Here is a 21925-nt window from a genome sequence, read left to right as displayed (position 1 = left end):
CCCATGGCCTGTCCACCCCATGCTCCTTTTCCCTACTGTGACCAAATTGGGTAGAGAATTTTGTCTCTTGTGGGTTTCATAAGGGATGAAATAGCACCAACCCACCCCTTTGCTTGGCTTTCTCTCTTTCCCAGTGCAGGGAACTCATAGCCGTCCTCACTTCATTCACTTTTCTAAGAAATACTTTAAGATATGAAGAGAGGCCAATCTTTACCGAAAAAAAAGGAAGAAAAAAAAACAAAACCAAGACAGTCCAATTGATTATTCCATCTTCTAGATCTGTAGGATCTTACCCCTTTGTAAGGAGATGGCATTCAGTCCTAAGACACTCATTTACCTCCAGGATCCCCAAACACAAAAAAAAAATGAGTATGTACTGTGACAGTAAGGGATCGCTACAGAGGCCTGAGTGAGAAGTAGGGGTCTTACTGAAGAGACTTGAAGCCTTCAAGAATCCCCATTAGATTAGGTGGATCACTTAGGAAATAGAAGCACCATTACCGGAATGGAAGAAGCATGTCTGATCAAGGCAGACGGCGACTGCATGGCCACCTCCCACATTCTGGGCATTCATTAGGTTGTCTCTTCCTGCAGCTTAAGACTGCATTAACTTTTTTGACTTCTATAAAATGCCATTGACTCCTATTGAGCCTGTAGTAACTAAAACTCCTTGGCATTCTTTTATAAGACCTGTTTGTAGCCATGCCACTTGCATTGAGTATTTTTACAGTTGATTTTTTAAATTCATAATGTAGAACTTGACACTTACCACTATTCAGTTTCATCTGATTCAGTGTGGTCCATTGTCCTAACGTGATGAAATCACTTTGGGTCTCAATTCTGTCATCTAATATGTTAACGATTGTTCCTGGCTTTATATCCGCTGCAGATCTGATACATGTGCTGTCTATACCCATCTAAATAACTAGTAAAAGCTGAATCCTGGATGAATCCCAGACCCCTAGGGCATTTCACTAAAGACCTCCCTTTCCAAAATGACATTGACATATTAATGACTGTTTTGGGAATCTTACTCTTTCAACCAGTTCCAAATCAACCCAAATGTATTATTCCCCAGCTAACCATCAGGGCATGTGGTTAGACACTCTCTCAGACTCAGCACAAGCTTATGACTAATACTTTGATTTATTCTCACTTCTTTAGACATAACATAGTTTTTAACCCCCTATATTTTCCTTTTGTCTGTTCTAATGGGCTGCTATAAGTCTACTTGAAAGTCTGGCAGCTGTTAGTGGATACCCTGTCTCCTGGCCGTGCCTTCTGCTCCTTTCCCCAGAGAGTTTTGAGTTTTCTGTAGTACACCTTGCAGCTGAAGCCTTCCTTGAACCCCCCTTTGATGTGACTTTTCAAGGAGTGCAATGTAGGGTACATGCGACAGCACGCCACACATTTGTAGCCATTCTGTTGGGCGGAGTGCCACTTGGAAGCTGTCAGGATATCCTGGGATGTGATGTAGTCCTTGGAATCCAAGTCTGGTCTGGGTTTCTTGGTGGTTTCCCGGGGACAGGCATTCTCCAAGGAGGAGGAGGAAGAGCAAATGCTCTCGGCCATGTCCTCAGGCTGGCCAGTGTCCCCCCTACCCTCCCTGCCCTCATCCCGTTGTACCTCTGGGAAGCTGTAGGTCTCCAAATGACTTTCTTTATCTGTGCACACAAAGTAGCTATAAGGGGAGAACCAAGGCCGATAGATGGTACAATTCCGCCTCAGCTGTTCAGTGCTTGGCGTGTCCCCCAAGGCACAGTCTATTAAGGGAAGAAAAGACTGAATCTAAGCCTCTAGTGCTTGGAGAATCTCTCCGGGCTTGATAAAGTTGTGGGCTGGGTGTCCCCAAGAGAGGAAGTGAATTGGATGTCTGAGAAGCATCAGTGGAGTTGGGAGAGCAACCCAGGGCATTCAACCTGTTTTTTTTTTCTTTCTTTCTTTCTTTTTTAAGGTGAGTTACAGCAGTTCAGTCTCTGGGGCAAAATAATTACAATCTTGGACAAATGATCTTCAAAGTTTGGCGTGACCTGGCTGAATCTTGTTGCTTCCTGAGATAGTCCTTCCCTGGAAATAACCCCTCCCTTAAGGGCAGACATAGAGAGACCACCCAAAAGGCAGCCCAGAATAAAATTCCACATTCAGCATTTATACTAGCAATGTTTACATTCACAACCAATTAATTTTTCCTTCCCCTTTGACCTTTTCCCTTTGCCCTGCTCCCTGGGATTCAAGGGTGGTGATTTAAAGAAAAGAGGATTAGATAGAAAAATGCAAGTGGAAAACATGGCATGTGGTCACAAAGCTTCTCAATACCCATTCCTTTCAGGAATAGCCACCTCACTCCAATTTCACAGCCGTAAATGTTTACAGATACATGCATCTACACAGGTGTATCTACGTGAACACACACACAGTTGGGGAAGACCTCACCTGCTGAGAACACTGTGTTATGTACCCCATGCCGAAGAGCACTGCATTGGTACTGGGGTGGCAAGACTTGAGCAGGGTTGGGCACTTCACCTGGTACAGGAGTCTTTGAGATGTCTGAGTGACAGAAGGAAACACTCTGGTGAGCTAAGTGAAGAGTCGCCCTTCTGGGACTTCCAACAGGATCTGGGGGAGATTCTACTTTGGCTCTTTGTTCTCGTCTTTGCCAGATGACCTCCTGGGACTGAAATGACACCATGAACATGCAGTGCAGGGAGGCAGGGCCTTTCTAAATGACATTCTATGGGATTTCTGAATGGGACCATTTCATTGAGATACAGGAAAGAGCAGGCTGGGTAAAGCAGACAACTTTGTTCTTCTGCCTGGTCTACCCTTTCTTGTATTTTGTCATGTATGTGACCCTCTCTGTTGTGGGTTTGAGGTTTTCCTAAGCTTAGTATCTATCGTGGAGAGTTACAACCACAGGTTCCATACTGTGACATGGAGGACCCCTGCTACAGTGTTAAGGATAAGGCCCTGACCTAAAGACCACACACATAGTTAAAAAGATGACCCAAGATCAGGATTAATGTATGTGTCCTGGGGGTTCTACCTTGTTGACCCAGTGGAGTTAATTAAGCTTAAGTAGAAAGCTTATCTACATTTGTTTCCCAGAAAAGAAAAAAAAAAGCAGTTTTTGACCTTGGATTACAGTCTTGTAGACCTTGTATTTATTTATCCAAAGGGGTATTTCAAAGGTTGGCTTGCCAAAACCTTAATTCCTCTCTGTCCATATCAATGAGTTTTCTCACATTAAAATCCCAGTGGTGAACTCAAAGGGTAGATTTTTCTCTGATTTATCTAAACAAAACCAGAGCATACCTTGATGATTAGAATGGTAAGACATTCTAAGAAAATGCGTATATCATCTCAGAATTCAGTACAGACTAACAGGGTAAAAAAAATTCATGAAAAATGAACAGGATATGTTTTGGTCACTGCTGCTATAGAAGTGAAAACAACATTATCCACTTAGTACTTGTCATGATGGCTAGTATCCTTACCCACCACCCATCTAGAAGAATAAATAATTGAACATTTTTGAATTTCAGTTTCTAGTCCTATATATCATCCAGTGGGGCTAATAAGATATTCCAAAAGAAGATAAATTCTTGAATCCCAGCTTCACCCATAGTTTACCTGGTAAACTGGTAGCTCGAGAGGATGTAATGTCAGGAAAAGTATTCATGACAGAGGAAGAGATCCGTGGTCCTGAAATGCTAAGGAGAGAGAAATTCTCCATGTTCTGACTCTTGGTAAGTTATGGAGATAGTTTTCCCTTCCTCCTTAGATGCTAGTTGTGTTGTCCAGGCGATAAACATTCTGAGATCATTTGACATCACAAGAAGGTCACATGATTCCACTTGCCAGCACAGCTGGACCAGTTGCTAGGCAAGGCAAGGCTTGCACCTCCACTTTCCTTAACTAACTCTAAAATCTTATTATTCCACTTGATCCTACCATTCCTAAATAACTTTTACATACCTTATGTCTGTCCTGGGTACCACTCAAGGAAGAATAAGAATCATGGTGACATTGTCTCTGTAGAACCTTGATGCCCTCCTATCTTCTTTCTCTGATCTCTTCAATGCCCTCTCACCCAACCCTAAAAGTCTGCTTTTCTTTACTAATTCCCATCTTGCCTCCCTCCCCTCTCGCCTCCCTCCCCTCTCCCCTCCCTTCCCATAAAAAAAATAAAATTAAGCCCCCTGTTCCAGGCTATCTTTGTCACCATGGTCCTCCATTAGGATGTGTGGCAGTGTTCTAAATTATATAGGATGGGAAGATATCATTTGGAAGCGTCAAGGTCACTACTGAGAAGGGACTGACAAAGTTGTAGAGTATGGGACATGTGAAAAAGTGGGTGGGCTTGGCTATGGGGAGAGAGGGGGAATTAGTCTTCTTTTCTATATTTCTTCATGGTGCCTATCCAATGGGGAGCTAGTGAGAGAAAGATGATGTTAATACCATTCCTTCACTGAGACCGCAGGAGTGTGTAATATAATAAATGCCCCTGTTTGGTAGAAGCAGCTGTAGTAGAAATAATAGTCATGACTTACCTTGGAAACTTGGATGTTCTTAACACTGTCATTCGAGGCATCATTGTATAATGGAAGGAATAACGGAGCTGGGGGCGAGGTCCAAGCCCTCGCTTGGCCACCAAATAACAGTGTGTCTTTGAACAGGTCATTCCCCCATTTTGGACTTCACTGTCTTCATCTGTCAATTGGAAGGTTTGAAATCGATGACCTCTCATTCCTTCCAGGTGGAACATTTTTGGATGCCGTGGTTTGCATACTAGGAAATGATAGGTAGATATCGATAAGTGATACTGATGAGGCCTGGAGCACCTAGGATTTCATTTTCCCCTTTTCCATTCAGTTTTCACCACTGATACCAATAACAAGCCTAGGGCTTTAAAAATACTCTAAAAGATAATAGGGAAAGAGCTGAAAGGCAAAGCTGATACAAGCCAGTCGTTTACTTAGCTGGTCATCTCTGAGATTACCATTATAATCCTGACAGTACCCCATTGTGGCCTGAGGCATTCCCCTGGCATATCAGTGTTGGAGGCTCAGGGGCAGTAATAGACACCTTCCTCTACTGGTCACTTCATACAATGTTTCTTTCTTTCTCATTTCTTTCCTGCCTGCTTTCCGAGCCCCTGTCTGGGTCAGGTAAGATACCCTTTCCCCCACCGGTGACGCATGCTACAGAATGCCCCCTTCTCTGCCCCTGTGTGTGCATGCTGTGTGTGGTAGTGCCAGGGGAGGGAGGCCTGATCCCAGGTTCAGCCATTCCTCGCCTCCAATATTCACTGGAGCCCTGTGCCTCTGGGGAGCTGTGGTCTCAGGCATTCGGGTATCTTAGGAGATTGAGGTTCTGCGTTCTCTTCCTTGGTTCATCCCAATGCCCATGGATGTCTTAGCTGAGAAGATGCTGTTGCTGTACCCTGCCTTCTCTCCCACCCCCCGAAATTTGATTGTAGATTATCTATGTAGTTGTAGTCAAGGAAACTCTTGGCTTGGTACCACTTAGACCATGAGAGGAGGGGAATTCAATCTGTGCCATGTCTTGGGGGAAAAAAATAATTCCTACCAGGATATTCCAGAAGGGCTGTCAGAGCACAAATGTTTAACTTACTCAGGTATGATTTTGAAAACAATCCCTGGGTTTCTGGGAGTGAGAAGGAACTTAGAAAGAAGTTTCTTCATGTTCCAGCCCACCCTCTTCCTGAGAGCATTGGAACATTCTGGAATGTGCAGTCAACTCAATTGTTCACACAGAATCAATGCATTTCAGTAAACACTTGAATGCCTACTAAGTGGTTACCAAGAAGTGTGATACAGGACCTTCCCTGGAGGAACTTATGTTCTCAATGTGGAAATAAGACACATATGAACTCGTTAGAAAATAATATACAATGGGCTTTATTTAAAGGATCATTTTTTATCAGTGGGGAGAGCAACCATTTCTTCCCCTGCCCCTGTCATAGAATATAAATTTCCTGAGATCAGAGACTAAGGGACAATTTAATGTTTGTCTTTGATTTCCCAGAGTCTAGTGTAGTACTCTTCTCCAAGTGGGTGCTTAGTGATTGCTTGTTGGATAGAACTTGAATTTCAAATGGTAGTATGTCATGGTCTAAGTTGACTACGGTGATATACTACACAAATCTATCATGTGCAAGAGGACCCGGATCTATGAGAGAGGAGCAGAGGCCCAGATGATCCAAAATGATAACTCAGAAATCTTTTCTGATTGTTGGGTTTTGGATGTATTGAGGTACTTCCCTTGAATTAGATATGCTTGCCCAATACTCAAAGAACTTCAAATGATGAAGCCACACAACTCTCCAGCTTCTCCATCCTGCTGTTGGACCCCATTCCACAACTCCCTGGATCTCAAACTAAAGCTTGTTAGTGTCTTAGGTAGAATTAGGTAGTTAAGTGGGTTGTTTTCCTGCAAGGTGACAGGCTTTGCCCCCAAGTAAGAAGAGATGAGAGCTAGGGAGAGGAAAAGAAGAGGAAGAAAAATGAATTTAAAAATAAAAATTAGAGTAGGTAATGATGCCAGTCAGAATAAGCCACTATGTGGACAGTTAGGAGGCAGTCATATTCTAGTGTTGCAGGGTGTTAAAGACTTATGCTGATACTCCATGTAAACTATGTATGGCCTGGATGAAGCCAGCTTCTCCTTAGCCCACACAGAGATGACTTGGACTGAGTTCCACCTGCAAAAGGGTCTCTTCCCTCCCTATCGCTTGATGCGAATGAATGGGGCCTACTATGGTTCTGTTTCCAACCACTTTTCTGAGTAGTTAAGTTCAGGTGACAAGGGTGGGGAGGAGTTAAAGGGATATTGGAGGAGAAAGAAGTTTTATGCCCCCATTTCCCCTCTGAATTTTCTTGCTACATGGGACATGTTTGTCCAGGGGAGCTGGCATTGTATCGCTGCTTAAAGCTTGTTAGAGGAGAAGCCATAGGGAACCCCAGCCCACCCACAAGCCTAGGGCATGGCAAGCTGCTTTGTGCTATGAATTTGGACATACCAAAGAATATGTCATAACGTGGATGGCTCTGAGGTGGTTGCAGTGGGTTCAGCCCCCCAAAAAGGGGTATTAAAGATCACAGAGAATCTTTCCTCAGCCTCTCATTTAGGGCATGAATAAGGTCCCTTTAGTATATGCGGGTGAAGAATCCAGTCCTCAAGTCCCAGGCACTATATCTTGACCTCTAATCATCTCCAGTACCTGGGCTGGAATGACCGAGTGATGATCACAGAAGCAGTATAACTTACTGGGAGAATGGATGATTAGACTGACAGTCCAACAACACTGGTTTATCTTCGCATAACCCTCTGATTTTTTTTTCATTTGAAGGATGAGGTTGTCAGTGCCCACCCCTGCCTCTCCTGTTTGAGAGGTAGGAGCTCAATTCAGCTAAACTCAGATTCTGATCTTAAAGGTCCCCAGAGAAGGGAAATCTGTTACCCAGGCTCTCAGTTACTAATCCCTGAATCACTGAGCCCATGTAATCTTTGATAGCAGATAAAATCTCTAATAGTATCCAAGAATTAGTGCTTTGTAAAACTGAAATGAGCAGTAGACTCTGCCTCACTGGAAGATGGAAAGTCGGAAAGGAATTCTTTTTTGGGGGAGTGGGGATGGGCTGGATCAGATGGTCTCTGAGGTCTATTGCACCTATCAGATTCTGTGACTCCTACCTGCTGCAATTTTCCTCTTCTTTAATCCTCAACAAGCATGAACAGTCAATCCCTACACTGTAGATAACATGGACCATTCAGTCTATGTTTCATCTATACCATGCTTATAAGCAGGAATAGGGTGGGTACATGGGTAGAGGTTGTAGAATAGTCTCCTGGTCCTTGTTATCCATTCCATCCCCTCACTCAGATGTGTGATGAGTCACATAGTTGGAGAGAAGTCATCATGACAGTATATGGTATAACAATAATGTCTTCCATCCGTTTTTAAATTCTTAGCTACTTCCAAGGTCCTGGTGGTGTGAATGGACACATCCTGAATTGGTTCTGTTTCCAACTCTCTCCTGAAAAGTCAAGTTCAGGGAACAGAGGGTTAAGAGAAATTAATAATGCTGAAAATGTAGATTAAAGCTGTCATAGTACAATGGAAAGAGTACTGACTTGAGTGGGAGGAACTGAGTACAGCTCCCAGATCAATTCTGTTATACCTGTGAAAATCTGAGCAATTCTCTGGCCCTCAGTTCCCTCATCTAGAAAACCGAAATGATGAAACTAGAACATTGCTGAGGACCTAGGTCCAAATCAATAATAATATCTGCAAATAAGTTCTAGGATGATCAAATTAACTCTTAAACTTAATATATGGATTGTGGATTTAGTCCCTGATTATTTTACATATTTCAATTCCATGGATTTAGAAGAATTCAGGAATAGACTAGCTAGCTCCTTCTTGATTATTTCAAAACTTTTTAGAAAAATTTTTAGAAGTTGAAAAAATTTTGGGGAATTGCTTGTGCAGATATAAAGAGTGGAGTAGGGGAGATGAGGTCTGTGGAGTCCAGGCAAAAACAAAAAACAAAAACCAAACACTTCTCACTCCTTAATTCTTACTTCACTCTTTACCTGCCTGCTTCTTTCTCCCTTTCTGTTCACAGTTGACCAAAGCATGTTTGAGAATTCTAACACAGCACCCACACCAAAGCTGCAGCCAAGCCGTTCCTTCCCCCATCTGTCCAAGTCTTCTGCCTCCAGTACAACAACTATGGGCCCCCTGGAGTCAAGTGGGCCAGGGCTCCGAGTAGGCAGCAGCCAGCACCTCAAGAACCTGGGGAAGGCTGTGGGAGCCAAGGTCAATGACTTCTTGCGGAGGAAAGAACCAGTGAACCTTGAGAACACTGCAGGAGTGATGGAGATCAACAAAAATGCAGGAGCCACACTATCTGCTCCAGGTGATACTCCACCAGGAACCTGGCAAGAAGAAGAAAGGTGAGCTGCGGATTGATCCTGGGAGGCCCGGCATTCCCATTGGTCAACAGAGAGCTCTTAAATGCCTTCATGCCCTGCTCTGTGGGAGGCAATACAAGGCAAACACAAGGAATGTTAAGACACACACACACACACACACACACACACACACACACACACAATCTTGTCCTGTGGGAGCCGACAGTATCATGGTGTCCTTATCTTTTCTTTGTGATTATGTGGCTCAGTTTTTTGGTATCTAGTTAAACAAAAAGAGGATGGGGAAGGATTTTTAGAATTGTGTTCAAAGTCTTCAAACTCTTCACACCTTCTATAATGTCTTCCCCAAAGGTGTTTTTGTTTATTTTGTCCTCAAGCTCAAAATTAATCAACAAAAATTTATTAAGTGCCTTCTTTGTACCAGGCACTGCAGAAACAAAGACAGAAAGAAAATAGTCCCTGACCTCAAAGAACTTACATTCTGTCAGGGAAGACACCACGAACACATGTAAGGTGATTTTGCAGGGAGGCAGCAGCTGCCTGGATGACCAGGAAAAGCCTCCCATAGGAAGTGACCCTTAAATTGAACTTTGAAGAAAAATCAGGATTCTGAGAGGGAGGAGGAACAAGGAGGGAGAACCTTCAGGGTCTGGAGGACCATGTATACAAAGGAATAGCAACAGGAGCTGCAGTGTTGTGTGTAAGAAGATAAGTCTCAAGGCCACTTTGGCCAGACTGCAGAGTGCCTAGTGGTGGGGGTGGGAGTGGGGGGGTTTCAATGGAATAAGCCTGGAAGATAGATAGGAGCTAGACTGTAAAAGCCTTTAAATTTTGTATGTGATCCTTCAGGGAATGGGGGGCCCACTGGAGTTTATTGGGCAGAGGATTGATGTGATCAGATCTGTGCCTTAGGAATATCACTGTGGCAGCTTTATGGAGGATGAGTTGGAGAGTGGAGAGACTATTGAAGTAGGCTAGAGAAATGGTGACCAGGGGCTGAGCTTAAGGGTGACTCTGTGAATAGAAAGAAGGGAACGGATATGATAGATGTTGTCAAAGCTGTTAGCAGGATGACGATTGAATGTGGGAAGAAGAGTGAGGAATAGAAAATGACCCTTGAGGCTATGAATTTGTTTGATTGGAAAGATGGCGGTAAGCTTGAAAGAGAGGGGAACTGGAGTATAATGAGTCCTGAGGTGCCTACAGGACATCCAGTTCAAAATAGCCCCAAAGCAGGTGGTGATGTGGAACTGGAGTTCATTAGGGAGACCATTGATGGGAGTCATTGACATAGAACTGATTGATGAACTTCTGGGAAAGATGGCGGTTAGCAAGTAGGTTCAAAACACTTACCAGCTTGTTAGATGTTTTCCAGGCCTTCCTTTCCAGTAGAAGGGTCAACCCTAAACAGCTTCGTGAAGAAAATAAACCTTGTTTTCAGCGCTGTTTCTCTTCTCTTTCTATGATACTGTCTGTATTATCCAAGATGTCATTAATGGATCTACGCTGAACTGCAAGATCCCCACTGTAGTGCTATATGGTCCGGACTTTCCTTTCTCCTTGATCCCATAAAAATGTTGTTTTTCAATGTTGTATTTTGTCTGGTCTCTTCTGTACCAGGGCTCATCTAAAAACCACTTAGAGTTAATGCCTGTCTTCCAGATAATATATAAGTTTTAACGATGGCTATGACTTGAAGAACTGATTAAAGCTGGAACTTCAGGGACCATACTCATTGTCATCTCAGTGTAATAGAAAGACCCAACTGGACTTCAGGTTAGAAGTTCTGGATTTCAGGCCTGACTCAGCCACATGCTAGCTGAGAGACCTTCATCAAGCTCCTAGCATCATAGCATTAGAGATGAAAAGGGCCTTAGAGGATAATGAGTCTAACCTCCTCATTTTACAGGAGAGTCATCCAGACCAACAAAGAGCTGACAAATGGTTGTTTAACATTTGCTTTGGGTCTTCCAATAGGAACTCTCTATACACCCCAAGACACCCCAGAAATACAGGACTAAGAGGTAAATGCCTCCCAAGGCAACTCCATTGTATGGCCTAAAAAAAAAGTCCATTTAATTCCTTAAGATTTTACCTTTCAGCTCTGTATCAGTATATATCTTATCTCTCTCACTGAATGGTCAGTTCTTTATTGATGCACTGTGTCTTGGACATCTCTGTATCCTCCCACCTCAGGTGCTTTGCACCTACCTATAAGGCCCTTAGTAAATACCTGTTGACTGAATTTCTGACTTGCTAAGTAATTGCTGTCTCTGGTACCTTTTAGCAAGTTGTAGTTTCCTTGTTTATCATCTCACCTCTCCTGTATCTGAGAGACAGTGTAGTAAGTAAATACTTGATTAAATCTGCTATCTATTACTCACTAGTTCTGGCCTTGGGTAAGCTACATATCCTCTTTGGATCTCAGTTTCCTCGTCTATAAAAATGGAAAAAAAAAATTATAGAAAGGCAACATGGCTGAGTGGATTGAGGGCCCAGATTTAGAGTCAGGAAGACCTTGATTCAAGGTCTTCCCATGGCACATCATGAATGTGTGACCTCAGGCAGGTCTCTCAACCTCTCAGTGCCCGCAGGCAGCACTCTCTAAAGCTGTAAATTGCAGAGCATTGATAATCTTCACTAATAAAGAGGGTATCCTTACCTAAGAGTTCTCTAAAAATCTTAAAATCACAGGTCTAAACCAACAAACATGCCTACCCTTATGTTCTAATTCACTTGTGCACTAGAAACAAAAGAGTGAAGAGCCATCCCTCCTCTTAGGGAGCTGTGATGTATAAAAAGTTTGAGAGATACAGTTTCTAGGTAGCCATTTTATTAGTCATGCCAGCAATAGTTAATAATAGGAGTCAGTGGCACTCCGGAATGACATGAAACTCACTCAAGGCTTATTATGCCGTTGGAATAGTGAGTATTCCTGAGGGTGGCAATCAACTCTGACAGGCTAACAAGTAATGAGAGAATGAATATTATGATGAGAGGTGGGCTTATTCTAATAAGAATGTGGGGGAACATGACTCTGACCACTCAGTCTTGGTCAAAGAAATTTGTTTCTTCTCCAGATTACCCTACCTAAGATAATCTAAACAAAGGGGGAAAGCCTCTGCCCATACCTGACCAAGGGGAACACAATGGGCCAGAATTCACCATAAATTAAATTCTTTATAAGTTTCCTTAGTTGGATAGGGCAACAGTTCCCACCCAGGATTGAAAAGGCATGTACCCTGGGGATTTGTGCAGTCTCATCCATCCACAATGTCTTTCAGATGTTGCTTTGGCCTAGTAGAGAATAAGGTTTCAGAAAGGGAAAAATCCTGGGTCTCTCCTATATTAACAATTAAGTATTTAACAATCATTTCTCTCAGAGCTTACATTTTACTGGGTAAAATTGTGTGTGTGTATGTGTATAGATAGGCATATGCATGATAATTTAAGGAGGAACAGATTTGGAAAAAGTTTCCCATAGGGTAATGACCCATGAGCTGAGCCAGCCTTCCAAGTGACCCAGGGATTCTCAGATGTAGGAATATGGAGAGAATGCCCTCCAAGTATGGCAGACAGCCTATACAGAGGCCCAGAGGGAAAAGATGGGATGCTGAGCCCTGGAAAAGGCAAGAACGCCCCTTCAGCTATATAGATTAAATGAAATCATGCCAGTCTAAACACTATGTAAAATGCTAGCTATTAATGTGTGGTTGTTTTTAAATTTAACCCAAATGCAGAAGTTGCCATTTATCATTCTTAATTTTCAGCTTGATAGCTGCAGTCCATCATTCCAGCTTGTCTTATTGAATCTTGACTGTCATCTCATTTATTAGCGACCCTTGATACCTTCATTCAAGTCTTTGATGTGGAGCATGGTGGAAAATAGAGCCCTGTGGGTTGCCCCCTTTCTTCAAGAGGGCCTGGATCCATTAGGCAATGCTCTTTGGGTATGTCCATTCAAAGAGTTAAGAATCCACCCTATTGTATGGTCAAGCAACATAAATTTCTCCATCTCATCCATATTTTTGGACAAGAGACTTTGCCAAATGTCTTGTTGAAATCCAACAGCATTTTTCCTGATCCTACTTAGTCTCCAATAAAAAGAAATGCAGTTGAGTCTGGGATGATTACATTTAGTGAAGCTAACCTAACTGGTACTGTACAGTGAAAAGAGCACTGATTTTAGAATTTGAAGATCTGCATTCAAATCCTGGCTCTGTTTCTTAGTTACTGGGAGACCTTGGATAAGTCATTTAACAATTTTGAGCCTCAGTTTTTCTCATCTGTCAAACGAAGAAGGAGGAGTTGGCCTAATTCTTAGATCAAGTTCTCTACCACTTCCTTTTTTTCTAAGTACTCTCATCATTTACTAACATGGCCTAGAATTTTGTTAGAGAAAGCTGAAAACTTATCCCATAGTGTTCCAGGATTTGCCTTTCTCTCCTTTAGAATTACCCATCTCCATTCTTCTCTCAGCTCTCCCTATCTTTCAGAAAGCCTTCAAGATCCCTGGCAGTGGCTCAGGTTTTTTTTAGTGCCTACAGTATAATTTGTCTGGGTTGGGGAGCTTGAATTCCTTATTTCTCTCCCTCTCCTCCCCCCCATAAATCCTTTCCTTTTTCAAATTTCCCTGTCTCTAATAAGAGCATCACCATCTCCCAAGGACATTGAAGTTTATCACCTTAGAATTATTATTAACTCATCCCTCCCCTTTATTCTCCTTCTCCAATCAGTTGGCGAGTCCTCTTCATCCCCTCCTTTCCATTCACACAACTCCATCCTCGGTCTGCAATAAGTCTTTCCCTGTCCACCTTAATCTTGGGCAGCTAGGTGGTGCAGTGATTAAAGTGTGGAACCTAAAGTCAGGGAGACCCAAGTTCAAATCTGGCCTTATTAACTGTGTGACCTTGTGCCAAAGGTCATTTTACCTCTTTTAGTAGCTGTTCTGCAAAAGTTCAGTTACTTCCACATGAAAATCTATCTTGGCTCCTTTTCCCACCTTTGTTCCTGATAGTTTAAGAAAATATCGTTTACGGTATAGCAATGGTGTTTGCCCTCACCCCTTCATAACCTCTGTGTATGCTAATAGGTTTTTTTGTTGTTATTTTAAATTACCTGACCTCTCAGGTCTCCTTGCAAAAGGGGGTCTGCAGAAAGAAAATTCCCTAAAGGGAGCTTCACCTCTGCTGGTTAGAAGGGATTTTCAAAAAGGCTGCATTCTGCCTCCACCACATTCATTTGTGGGCATCCCCATTTTAGGAAAAGCATTTGTAAGCTGCAAAATGTCCTGAGGAGTACTCTCGGAATAGTGAAGGGTCTTAAGTTCATATCATATAAGGACTAGCTGAAGGAGCTGGGGGTGTTCATCCTAGAGAAGATTTAGAGGAGGCATGATTGCTATTTTGGAATGGATATCATTTTACTTGTTGAATTTGTTCACAAGGCCAGAACTAGTAGCAGTGGATAGAAGTTGCAGAGGCTCAGTTAAGGCTTCCTATAAAGAAATACTTCCTAATTATTAGCTAGCACTTACCAGAATTAGAATGCACTACCTCAGGAGGCAGTGGGTTCCCCTCGATGGGAGTCTGCAAGACAAGGGTGGACAAACACTTCGGAATCCATGGAGAACATTCTTTTTCAGCTATGGTTTAGACTGGATGCTTCCTCAGGTCCCTTCCAACCTTGAAAATCTGTGACTCTCAGAGAGTCCCACTGTAATCTTGCACTGGTTTTATGTTCAGTTCTAACCAACATATTTTAGAAAGGAGACAATCCAGAGGACAGAGGAACCAGGATGGTGAAAGAGAGGATTTGATCAATGAGACAAAAGTCATTAGAAATACCTGGAGATGTAGAGCATGGAAAAGAGAAAGCCTAGGGGCAGCTACCTTTAAGTATCTGGAAATTTGCCATGTGGAAGTAGGACAAGATTTGTTTTTACTAGGAACAATTAGATTGAAGTTGCAGAGAGGTAGATTTCAGCTCTATAATGGAGAAAAAAACTTTCTAATAATTAAGCTTTCCAAAAGTGGAAGGGATGACCTTTGAAAACAGTGAATTCTCTTCCACTTGGAGTCTTGAGTGGGGGTTGTATAACCCCTTGTTGGGGACATTGTCGATGGAATACTTATTCACTTACAAATCTGCAGAATCACTGATGTCTATTCCAACTCTGGGCTTTTACAAACCTAAGCAGCCTCTGAATTATATATTTATTTTTATTTAGATTCCCTCCCTACTCTCTCCCCAAGGGGAGGGTGGGGATTCCTAGTCAATTCCCAGATCATCTCCATGTCCCTTTTTCCTCTGGATCACCATACCTGGGTTCATCTCTTTGGTTGTCCGTGGTTTGACTGGCAGCATTGGTTAGGTTTTCCTTGTTCATTGTGAGCTTGCCAACACTGCTGGAAGTTGTTTCTGGTGGTTTCTGGGCCACTTGTAACTCTCCAAGTACTGTGGTCCCTCCAGTGTCAAACAGCCAGCATGTATCACAGATAGAACTTGAACCCAGAATTGCCCTGGCTCTGAGGACAGCTCACTGTCTATTGGACCACATTGTCTTACAATGGGCAGGCAAGTAGGGTGGCATGTCAGGATCATGCTGAACAGAAGTACTCAGGAGACATGCCTTGAGTTCAGGGTTGGCTCAAGGGGCAGAGAGACCAATGTGGCCTGGAGCAGAGAGTGTATGCGTAGGAGTAGTAAGAGATGATATGGGAAGGCTAAGTTGACACCAACAACTTTGAATTCTAAGCAGAGGAGGACTTTGAAATTTACTCTGGGCTGTTGGAAGCCACTGGAGATTTTGGAATAGACAAGTGACCCAACCAGATTTGGACTTAAAAAAGGTTCTTATAGAGGGGGTATACGGAATGGACTGGAACAGGAAGAGAATAATGGTTCGCAATTATATAACCAAGGGGTCTCAGTTTCCACATGTGTAAAATGAAGATGTATTTCTGAATCTTGTGATCCAAAGGGCTTTACTCACAAAAGTTCCATTGGGTGGATAGTGTAATTGTTATCCTCCGTTTTATAGGTGAGGATATGAGGTTCAGGATGTTGTCACTTTCCAGACATCACACACTCTAGTAAGTTAAAAGATTTATTGAAAATGCACCTTTATTATTGCTCTCCTTGTAGGTCAGCTCTGTTGGAAGCATTCCCCCGCCTTGACCCGCCTCCTCCTGTGACCAAGAAGCGTACCCCTCGGGCCCTGAAGAGCCCCCAAGACATGCTGATTTCGCCGCAGCCTGTTGTGAGCAGCCTGGAGTATGGAGTGGAGCTGTTGGCTGGGCCACCCCAAGAGCCACCTTCTACAGTGCCCAACCTAGGAGGGCTGGTGTCCGATGACAGCCTGGGACCAGAGGGTTCCACAGAGATGGTGCCAGGGAGTGAGGCCCTGCCCAATGGAGAGGGCCCCTTGTCAGTGCCAGACCTCATCCACAAGGACACTCAGAGTGATTTCAAGCTGAGGACAACTGAGTGGAGAAGGACCTCCTCCCCGAGCCTTAGTGAAAGAAATGGTCTCAAACTCAGTCTGGGTCCTATTGGCCTAACTGAGCCCCAGAAAGATGGCAGCTCCCCTCCTAGGGCAAGGAGCACGAGCCTTGACAATGAGGGACCTCACCCAGACCTACTATCCTTTGAGTAGATCTTCCAGCTCCTCTCTGCCTATAAGAACACCATGGTTACTCCTATAAATCTGGGAAAGGACATCCCTGCCTTCTTTCTCCAGTATCCAGGGAGGTCCTATCTCAGGCTCCCTCTCCTCTTTTAACCACCACATGTGAAGGCACTATCAGGCTTCCAGGTCAAGGTCCTGCCTCAGCCCAGGAGCTCCCAGACCTGAGTAGCCTCCTAGTAATAGCTTTACTTGTGTCCAGATGATTTTTCTCTCCTGGGAGGGGTGGTGGAAGGGCAGGGTAACTCATGCTGTAGTCCCCCTCACTTCCTTGGCATCTCCCCAATGCTGTTCCATGCCCATTTGTCCTCTGTTGCACCCACACACAGTTGGGATGATGGTGCAGGTCAGATTTATAAATGATACTTAATAAAAAGTCCTACTGATGCTGGCTGTAACCTTCAGGAACATGCTGGCCACACTTCATTATTCTGATGAATACACAAGCCCCAGGTAATGAGACCAGTCTAATGAGAATCTCTAGAATTCTGTCTCTGGAATGCAGCTCCCCTCTCTGCTGGAGACTTGGGTTCCTCTCCTTCCACTTCCCTGTGCTAATGGGGCCTCCCATTTCCTGCCTTGCTATCCATGGGCAATCTAGGGATTCCCTCAGGACTTGGTACATCTTGGGAGAGGGTGCTCTTACTGGGTTAAGCCCAAGAGTTTGTAATCATGTCAACATGGGCAATGACTGGTCTGGCTTGATGAGGGCTACGCTTGCCTTGAAAGCCATTATAGAAGAGCCTGAGTCCCAATGAGAAGATGGCCTTAGGTATCAGATCTGTGGTGAGCCCATAGAGCACTCTCCACTCATCATCTCCAATCTCTTTGTTCAGGTAGGAATAGAGAGAAGCTGGGAAAGCTGTTTGCTAAGTTTGAGCAGTCTCTAAGCTGTCGACCCCTATTCAGCTTACTTCTGTTCATAAGGGACCGAAAATTGTTGACTGAGGTCCTCCTGGAGTCAAATATTGAAGCAGGCCCTGAAAATGCCCCTACCTGAGGTATCCTTTCCTTCTTCCTTCCCTTTCCAATTTAGGCAAGATGATTAATTGGAAACTTTATACCACTACTTATCCTTTAAGCTGTCACCATGAAGGAAAGACAGCACCTACCTCCCAGGTGAATGAAGGCAAGGCTGAGCAGACCCCGGGGGAAATACTGCAGGAATTTGAATTTGAATTTGAATTCTTTTTAGGTGCAGAGGTTGGGCATCCAAGGAACTGACTGGGTGAAGTCCTGTGGTGGACAAACTCTGAGCTATATGTGCCCAGGCTGGTGGGAAGAATGGGGTTGGTTGCTAGGACCAAGAACCATGGAAATAGTGTCAGGAAAGCTTTCCAGCACTTCTGGAATTGGCCTGATATTGCTATGACGTGCCTAAAAGGATACGAATCTAGAGTCGAGTCTAAGTAAGTGTATGCATATATGTTTTGAGAATCAAAGGAGAGGGTACAGTATGTGAGAGGAGGATTAGAGTGAGATATGAGAGAGATGGGAAGTCATTAATAGTGTGGTTTTATCCCCTGCCAAACTACTTTTAACCAAGTGGCAAAGACTGGCAGCCCCAGAGCCCTGCTTTGTCCATAGAGGGGTCCCAGGCCTGCTCTTGTCTTCTCTCTGATTCTTCAGGGTCTTTCATTCGCACTTTCCACCTGCTTCTAGGACCCACTGAGGCGATCCTCAGTTAGCAGGTGCCACCCTCTGAGTGTATAATCCGTTGTTTATTCCTTTTTCCCACCAGGAGCCTTAGGTTGCTGCCTTCCTGTGGTCAAGAGACTGTGTAAGGGGGCGAGCCCAAGCCAGGCAGCAGGCACATCGAGAAAAAACCAGGCTTTCTTCAGGAGGAGGGCTTCGTTTCCTAGGGAGGGGCCTGGGTGGGATTCACAACCCGAGAGAAGGCTGCTTTCTGAGAACCTTCTGCTAGTCTAGTTCTCCCTCCTGCCTGTTCCTTTGCTGAGATTCCTCTCCTCTCTGTCTTTACTCGTCATCTGCCTCTATAGCTGACTTTCCTGAAGGAGTTAAGGATGGCTGCAGCCTTATTCTTTGCTGCCCCAGCAGATGACACTTCTAAGTTTATAGGCAAAGAACTATGGAAGATTGGAAGCTATTGGACATAGCCCTGAGGAGTGGGCTGCCTCTCATTCTGTCTTTGCTACCATCTGTGGTGATTTCTCATCCACTCTCTCTACCCTTCTACCCCAGAATCCATTTCAACCCAAATCAGAATGGACTTCCCCATCCCTGTGTGAACCCCATCTCTATCTCCTCAGAAGAGTGGTCCTAGACCTCAGCTTCTATTGGACATTCAAGGTCTTGTGATGGCTATTGGAGAGTATCAGAGAGAATCCAAACACCCAGACCATGGACTTATTTAGCCTGAAAGTGTCATAGGAATGCAGCATGACCAGACCACTAAGGAGAGCAGACCCCTGTCTGTGATCTTCCTGATGACTCAAGGTTTCCCAAGATGGCTCAGGGTTATGTGTTGATGGTAAGGGGACTGTGTAGATCTGCCCCTGAGGGGTTCACCCAATAGGAGCCTTGGCCTTCCATGCCAGGAGCTTGGCTCTCATTTTTGAGAAATAAAGCAGTGAGGTGGTTGCCTTCCCAAGTGAATTCTCTGTCACCTTGACCCTATATCTCTCTAGAGGCCATGGTAGTACAGGTCATGGATACTCATTTAGCTTCTTTTAGCAACTATACCCCTAGCCATTCATCCATTCCAAAGCTATTATCATTAGCCCACAGAGTACCTGCTCTGATGTTCCCAGGTCTGGACAGAGTTTGATCCAGCTGGGGTCTGTTGGTCTTTGAATTCCTTTGTCATGAAAGTCGTCACAGGATTCCCACATAATTATATCCAGGACATGGAATTAATAGAGCCAGGCATCTCTCCTACTTCTGTTCAGTCTCTCAGTGGTCTCCATCCCCTCCCCCCATCTCCCTTGCAAAACAGGGTGTTCTATCTACCTCACCAGAACCCTCAGAGGCTAAAGTCTGGAACCTGCAGGTTCCCTCTTGAAGGATCAGTTACTTTAAAACTTCCAATCATCAAGAGCGACATTTAGGCCATGTTGCCTTGTCTACCTAAATTACTAAGTGATTTCCTGGATCCACTTCGGTTGTCTGCCATCCAAGGAGTTAAGTTCATCCAAATCACTAATGCAGCCAGTGGCCTCCTTTGGATAGCTTTGGAAGTCCAACTTCTCGGAAAGGGAGGGTGATCTAGAGAAAAAGGCATGTCTCAACTCTTCAAAAACAAAGAGAGATAAGAGATGACTTACTTTCTTTCCCCATCACTCCTCCACTTTGGTCTGCATATCTAGATACATGCCCTGGTCTGTAGAGACTGTCAAAAACTTGGAAACATTTCTGACATGAGAGCTTCTCCAGGCATCGCCTGCATGACATAGACCATCGAGCTGTAAGAGTCTTGGAACTCCTCTGCTCCAATCCCTTTCTTTTGCAGATAAGGCAATGGGCCCAGAGAGAGGAAGGGAAGGTGGCGGAGCTAGTCAATGGCAGAGCCAAGATTGGAATCCGGTGGGACTCCAAGTTGGAGCAGTCTTTCCACTATAACTCATCACACAGATGGAAATGTATATGTATATTGCTCATGTGGAAGCATATGTATATGTGTTATATATGTGCATATCTAGACAGCCGTGTATCCAATCTTTTTTAATGAATGGAGGTGGGTGGGAATCTTTGATTGGATTCAGTTGTAGGGAGGAAGAAAAATATCAGATTTATTGTTTTTATAGAGTCTATATATATTTTTAGGAATTTTCTGTAGAAAGCAGCTGATTGCACAATAAAAGGGTTTGGTTGAGTTTTTTTTCCCCTGACAGTGATGGAGCTGGCTTGTTTCTTTCAGGGAGTGGGGAACCTAATCTGGTGGGAGTAATAGTATTTTCCATTCTCAAGGGACAGGCATAGTAAGGAAAATGAAGACTGCAACAATCCATTGCTCCCTCATTCACAAGCAAGGTGAGGGTCTTATGGGATATTCCATTGGTTCATCATTTCAATGAGTAGATAATTCTGAGAGAACTTCTCTTTCTTCTCCCCCAAGGGATCACATAGGACCACAGATCTATATTTGCAGGATAACTTAGAGATCATCTAATTTAACCTTCTGATGATTTTATTTTTTTTATTCTGAACTTAATGTCAAGTAAGATGAGCATTTCCATATACAAAGCAGGGCACAGAAAGATTGCACTTGGAGTCACAAATCTCTTACATGTGAAGCTTTTCTTCCAACTACATGACAAATTTCATGTTATTTCCAAAGCTCTCCTCCACTTCTGTATCTCCCACAAATCTTCCTTCTGTTTTCTTCTGTGCATTTTAAAAATGCTTCAATAACCCTCTTTTCTTTCTCCCCATTTTGGTAACCATTTAGCTAACTAGGACCCACTCACTCATCCACTCAGAACTTCAAAGAAACAAAACCTGCAGAACAAATATTTATAGAAGGGCAAGGCAAATCTTCACATTGGCCACAACCAAAAAATTATATCTCATCACACACCTTGAGTAAATTATATCTCATCACACACCTTGAGTTCATCACCTCACTTTCAGAGAGTAGGAAGCATGTTCCATCAGTGGTCCTCTGGAATCATCTACCCTCTCACTTTACATATGAGACTCATGCCCAAAGGAATGAAGTGAATTTCACAAGATCAACACAGAGAATGAAAGACCTGAGGTTTCAACTTAGGAACTGCTCTCTCCACTGCACCACCCTACCTCCCAATCCTTCTCAGTTAGGTGTGAGAGAATTGGTCCCTGTCCTGGTGGAGGTTATTATATGAGGTGAGGCTGGTAACTAGATCCTAATTTTCACTTTTTCAAAAAAAAATTCAATTTTATTTTTAGTTCCAAATTCCCCCATCGACTAAGAAAGCAAGAAAAACAAATTTCATCCAAAAAATAATCAAGCAAAAGAAATTCCCACTTTAGTCATGTCCAGATACATATGCATGTGTATACATATATATGGATGGATAGATAGACAGACAGACAGATGAGATCCATGGTGAGTCTCTGGAACAGTGATTGGTTCTCCACTGTGTTGGTGATCCTACTTTTCTGAGTGTTTCCTTCCCCACTGCACTGGTTACCCTGTGCTTCCACAGACCTAACAAAGAGGTAGAGAGTAGTTTGTTGTCTGGGCTTTCAGGATTGGTTCTCCATGCCTGCAGATGGGGGCCATGGCTGTGAGGAAGGAGAATATAGGAGGGGGCAATCAATGGTTTGAAGCCTCCA

The 21925-nt window shown here is 43.7% G+C and overlaps 2 protein-coding genes across 8 annotated transcripts in view; one reads left to right on the top strand and one right to left on the bottom strand.

The window, feature by feature from the left end:
• Positions 1 to 20498, top strand: part of LOC140529844 (carboxyl-terminal PDZ ligand of neuronal nitric oxide synthase protein-like) — a 381739-nt gene extending 361241 nt beyond the window's left edge. For 4 of the 5 annotated variants that reach the window (XM_072648807.1, XM_072648806.1, XM_072648809.1 and 1 more), the window contains 2 exons: positions 8652 to 8982; positions 16108 to 20498. In XM_072648807.1, the coding sequence (XP_072504908.1) occupies positions 8652 to 8982; positions 16108 to 16618 (842 nt within the window). In that variant the 3' untranslated portion in view covers positions 16619 to 20498. Of the gene's footprint in view, positions 1 to 4783; positions 5169 to 8651; positions 8983 to 16107 lie in introns of those variants that run through there. The other variant, XM_072648810.1, reaches the window with a different exon arrangement.
• Positions 1128 to 5489, bottom strand: SPATA46 (spermatogenesis associated 46). Of its 3 annotated transcripts, XM_072648812.1 has the most exons (6): positions 5297 to 5489; positions 4551 to 4788; positions 3631 to 3710; positions 2434 to 2547; positions 1627 to 1763; positions 1128 to 1533 (listed from the first exon to the last, which is right to left on the bottom strand). In XM_072648812.1, the coding sequence occupies exons 1-6, from the start codon at positions 5346 to 5348 to the stop codon at positions 1228 to 1230; spliced, it is 927 nt and encodes a 308-aa protein (XP_072504913.1). In that variant the 5' UTR covers positions 5349 to 5489; the 3' UTR covers positions 1128 to 1227. The 3 variants fall into 3 exon arrangements, with proteins under 3 accessions (XP_072504913.1, XP_072504912.1, XP_072504914.1); XM_072648811.1 differs by having other exon boundaries at positions 1128 to 1763; XM_072648813.1 differs by lacking the exons at positions 4551 to 4788; positions 5297 to 5489 and having other exon boundaries at positions 1128 to 1763; positions 3631 to 3748.
• Positions 20499 to 21925: the final 1427 nt, after the last annotated feature.

Source organism: Notamacropus eugenii, chromosome 2, assembly GCF_028372415.1.
Source record: "Notamacropus eugenii isolate mMacEug1 chromosome 2, mMacEug1.pri_v2, whole genome shotgun sequence".
NCBI lineage: Eukaryota > Metazoa > Chordata > Mammalia > Diprotodontia > Macropodidae > Notamacropus > Notamacropus eugenii.
The sequence above is the reverse complement of the archived record's forward strand: the minus strand, read 5'-3'. Positions and strand labels throughout refer to the sequence as shown.

Coding starts and splice junctions, on each gene's coding strand:
- SPATA46 (XM_072648811.1), bottom strand. CDS start 5,348: ATGCCTGAGACCACAGCTCCCCAGAGGCACAGGGCTCCAGTGAATATT. Junction 3,711..4,550: donor AGAACATCCAAGTTTCCAAG/GTAAGTCATGAC, acceptor CTCTCTCCTTAG/CATTTCAGGACCACGGATCT. Junction 1,764..2,433: donor TAACACAGTGTTCTCAGCAG/GTGAGGTCTTCC, acceptor TTCCCTTAATAG/ACTGTGCCTTGGGGGACACG.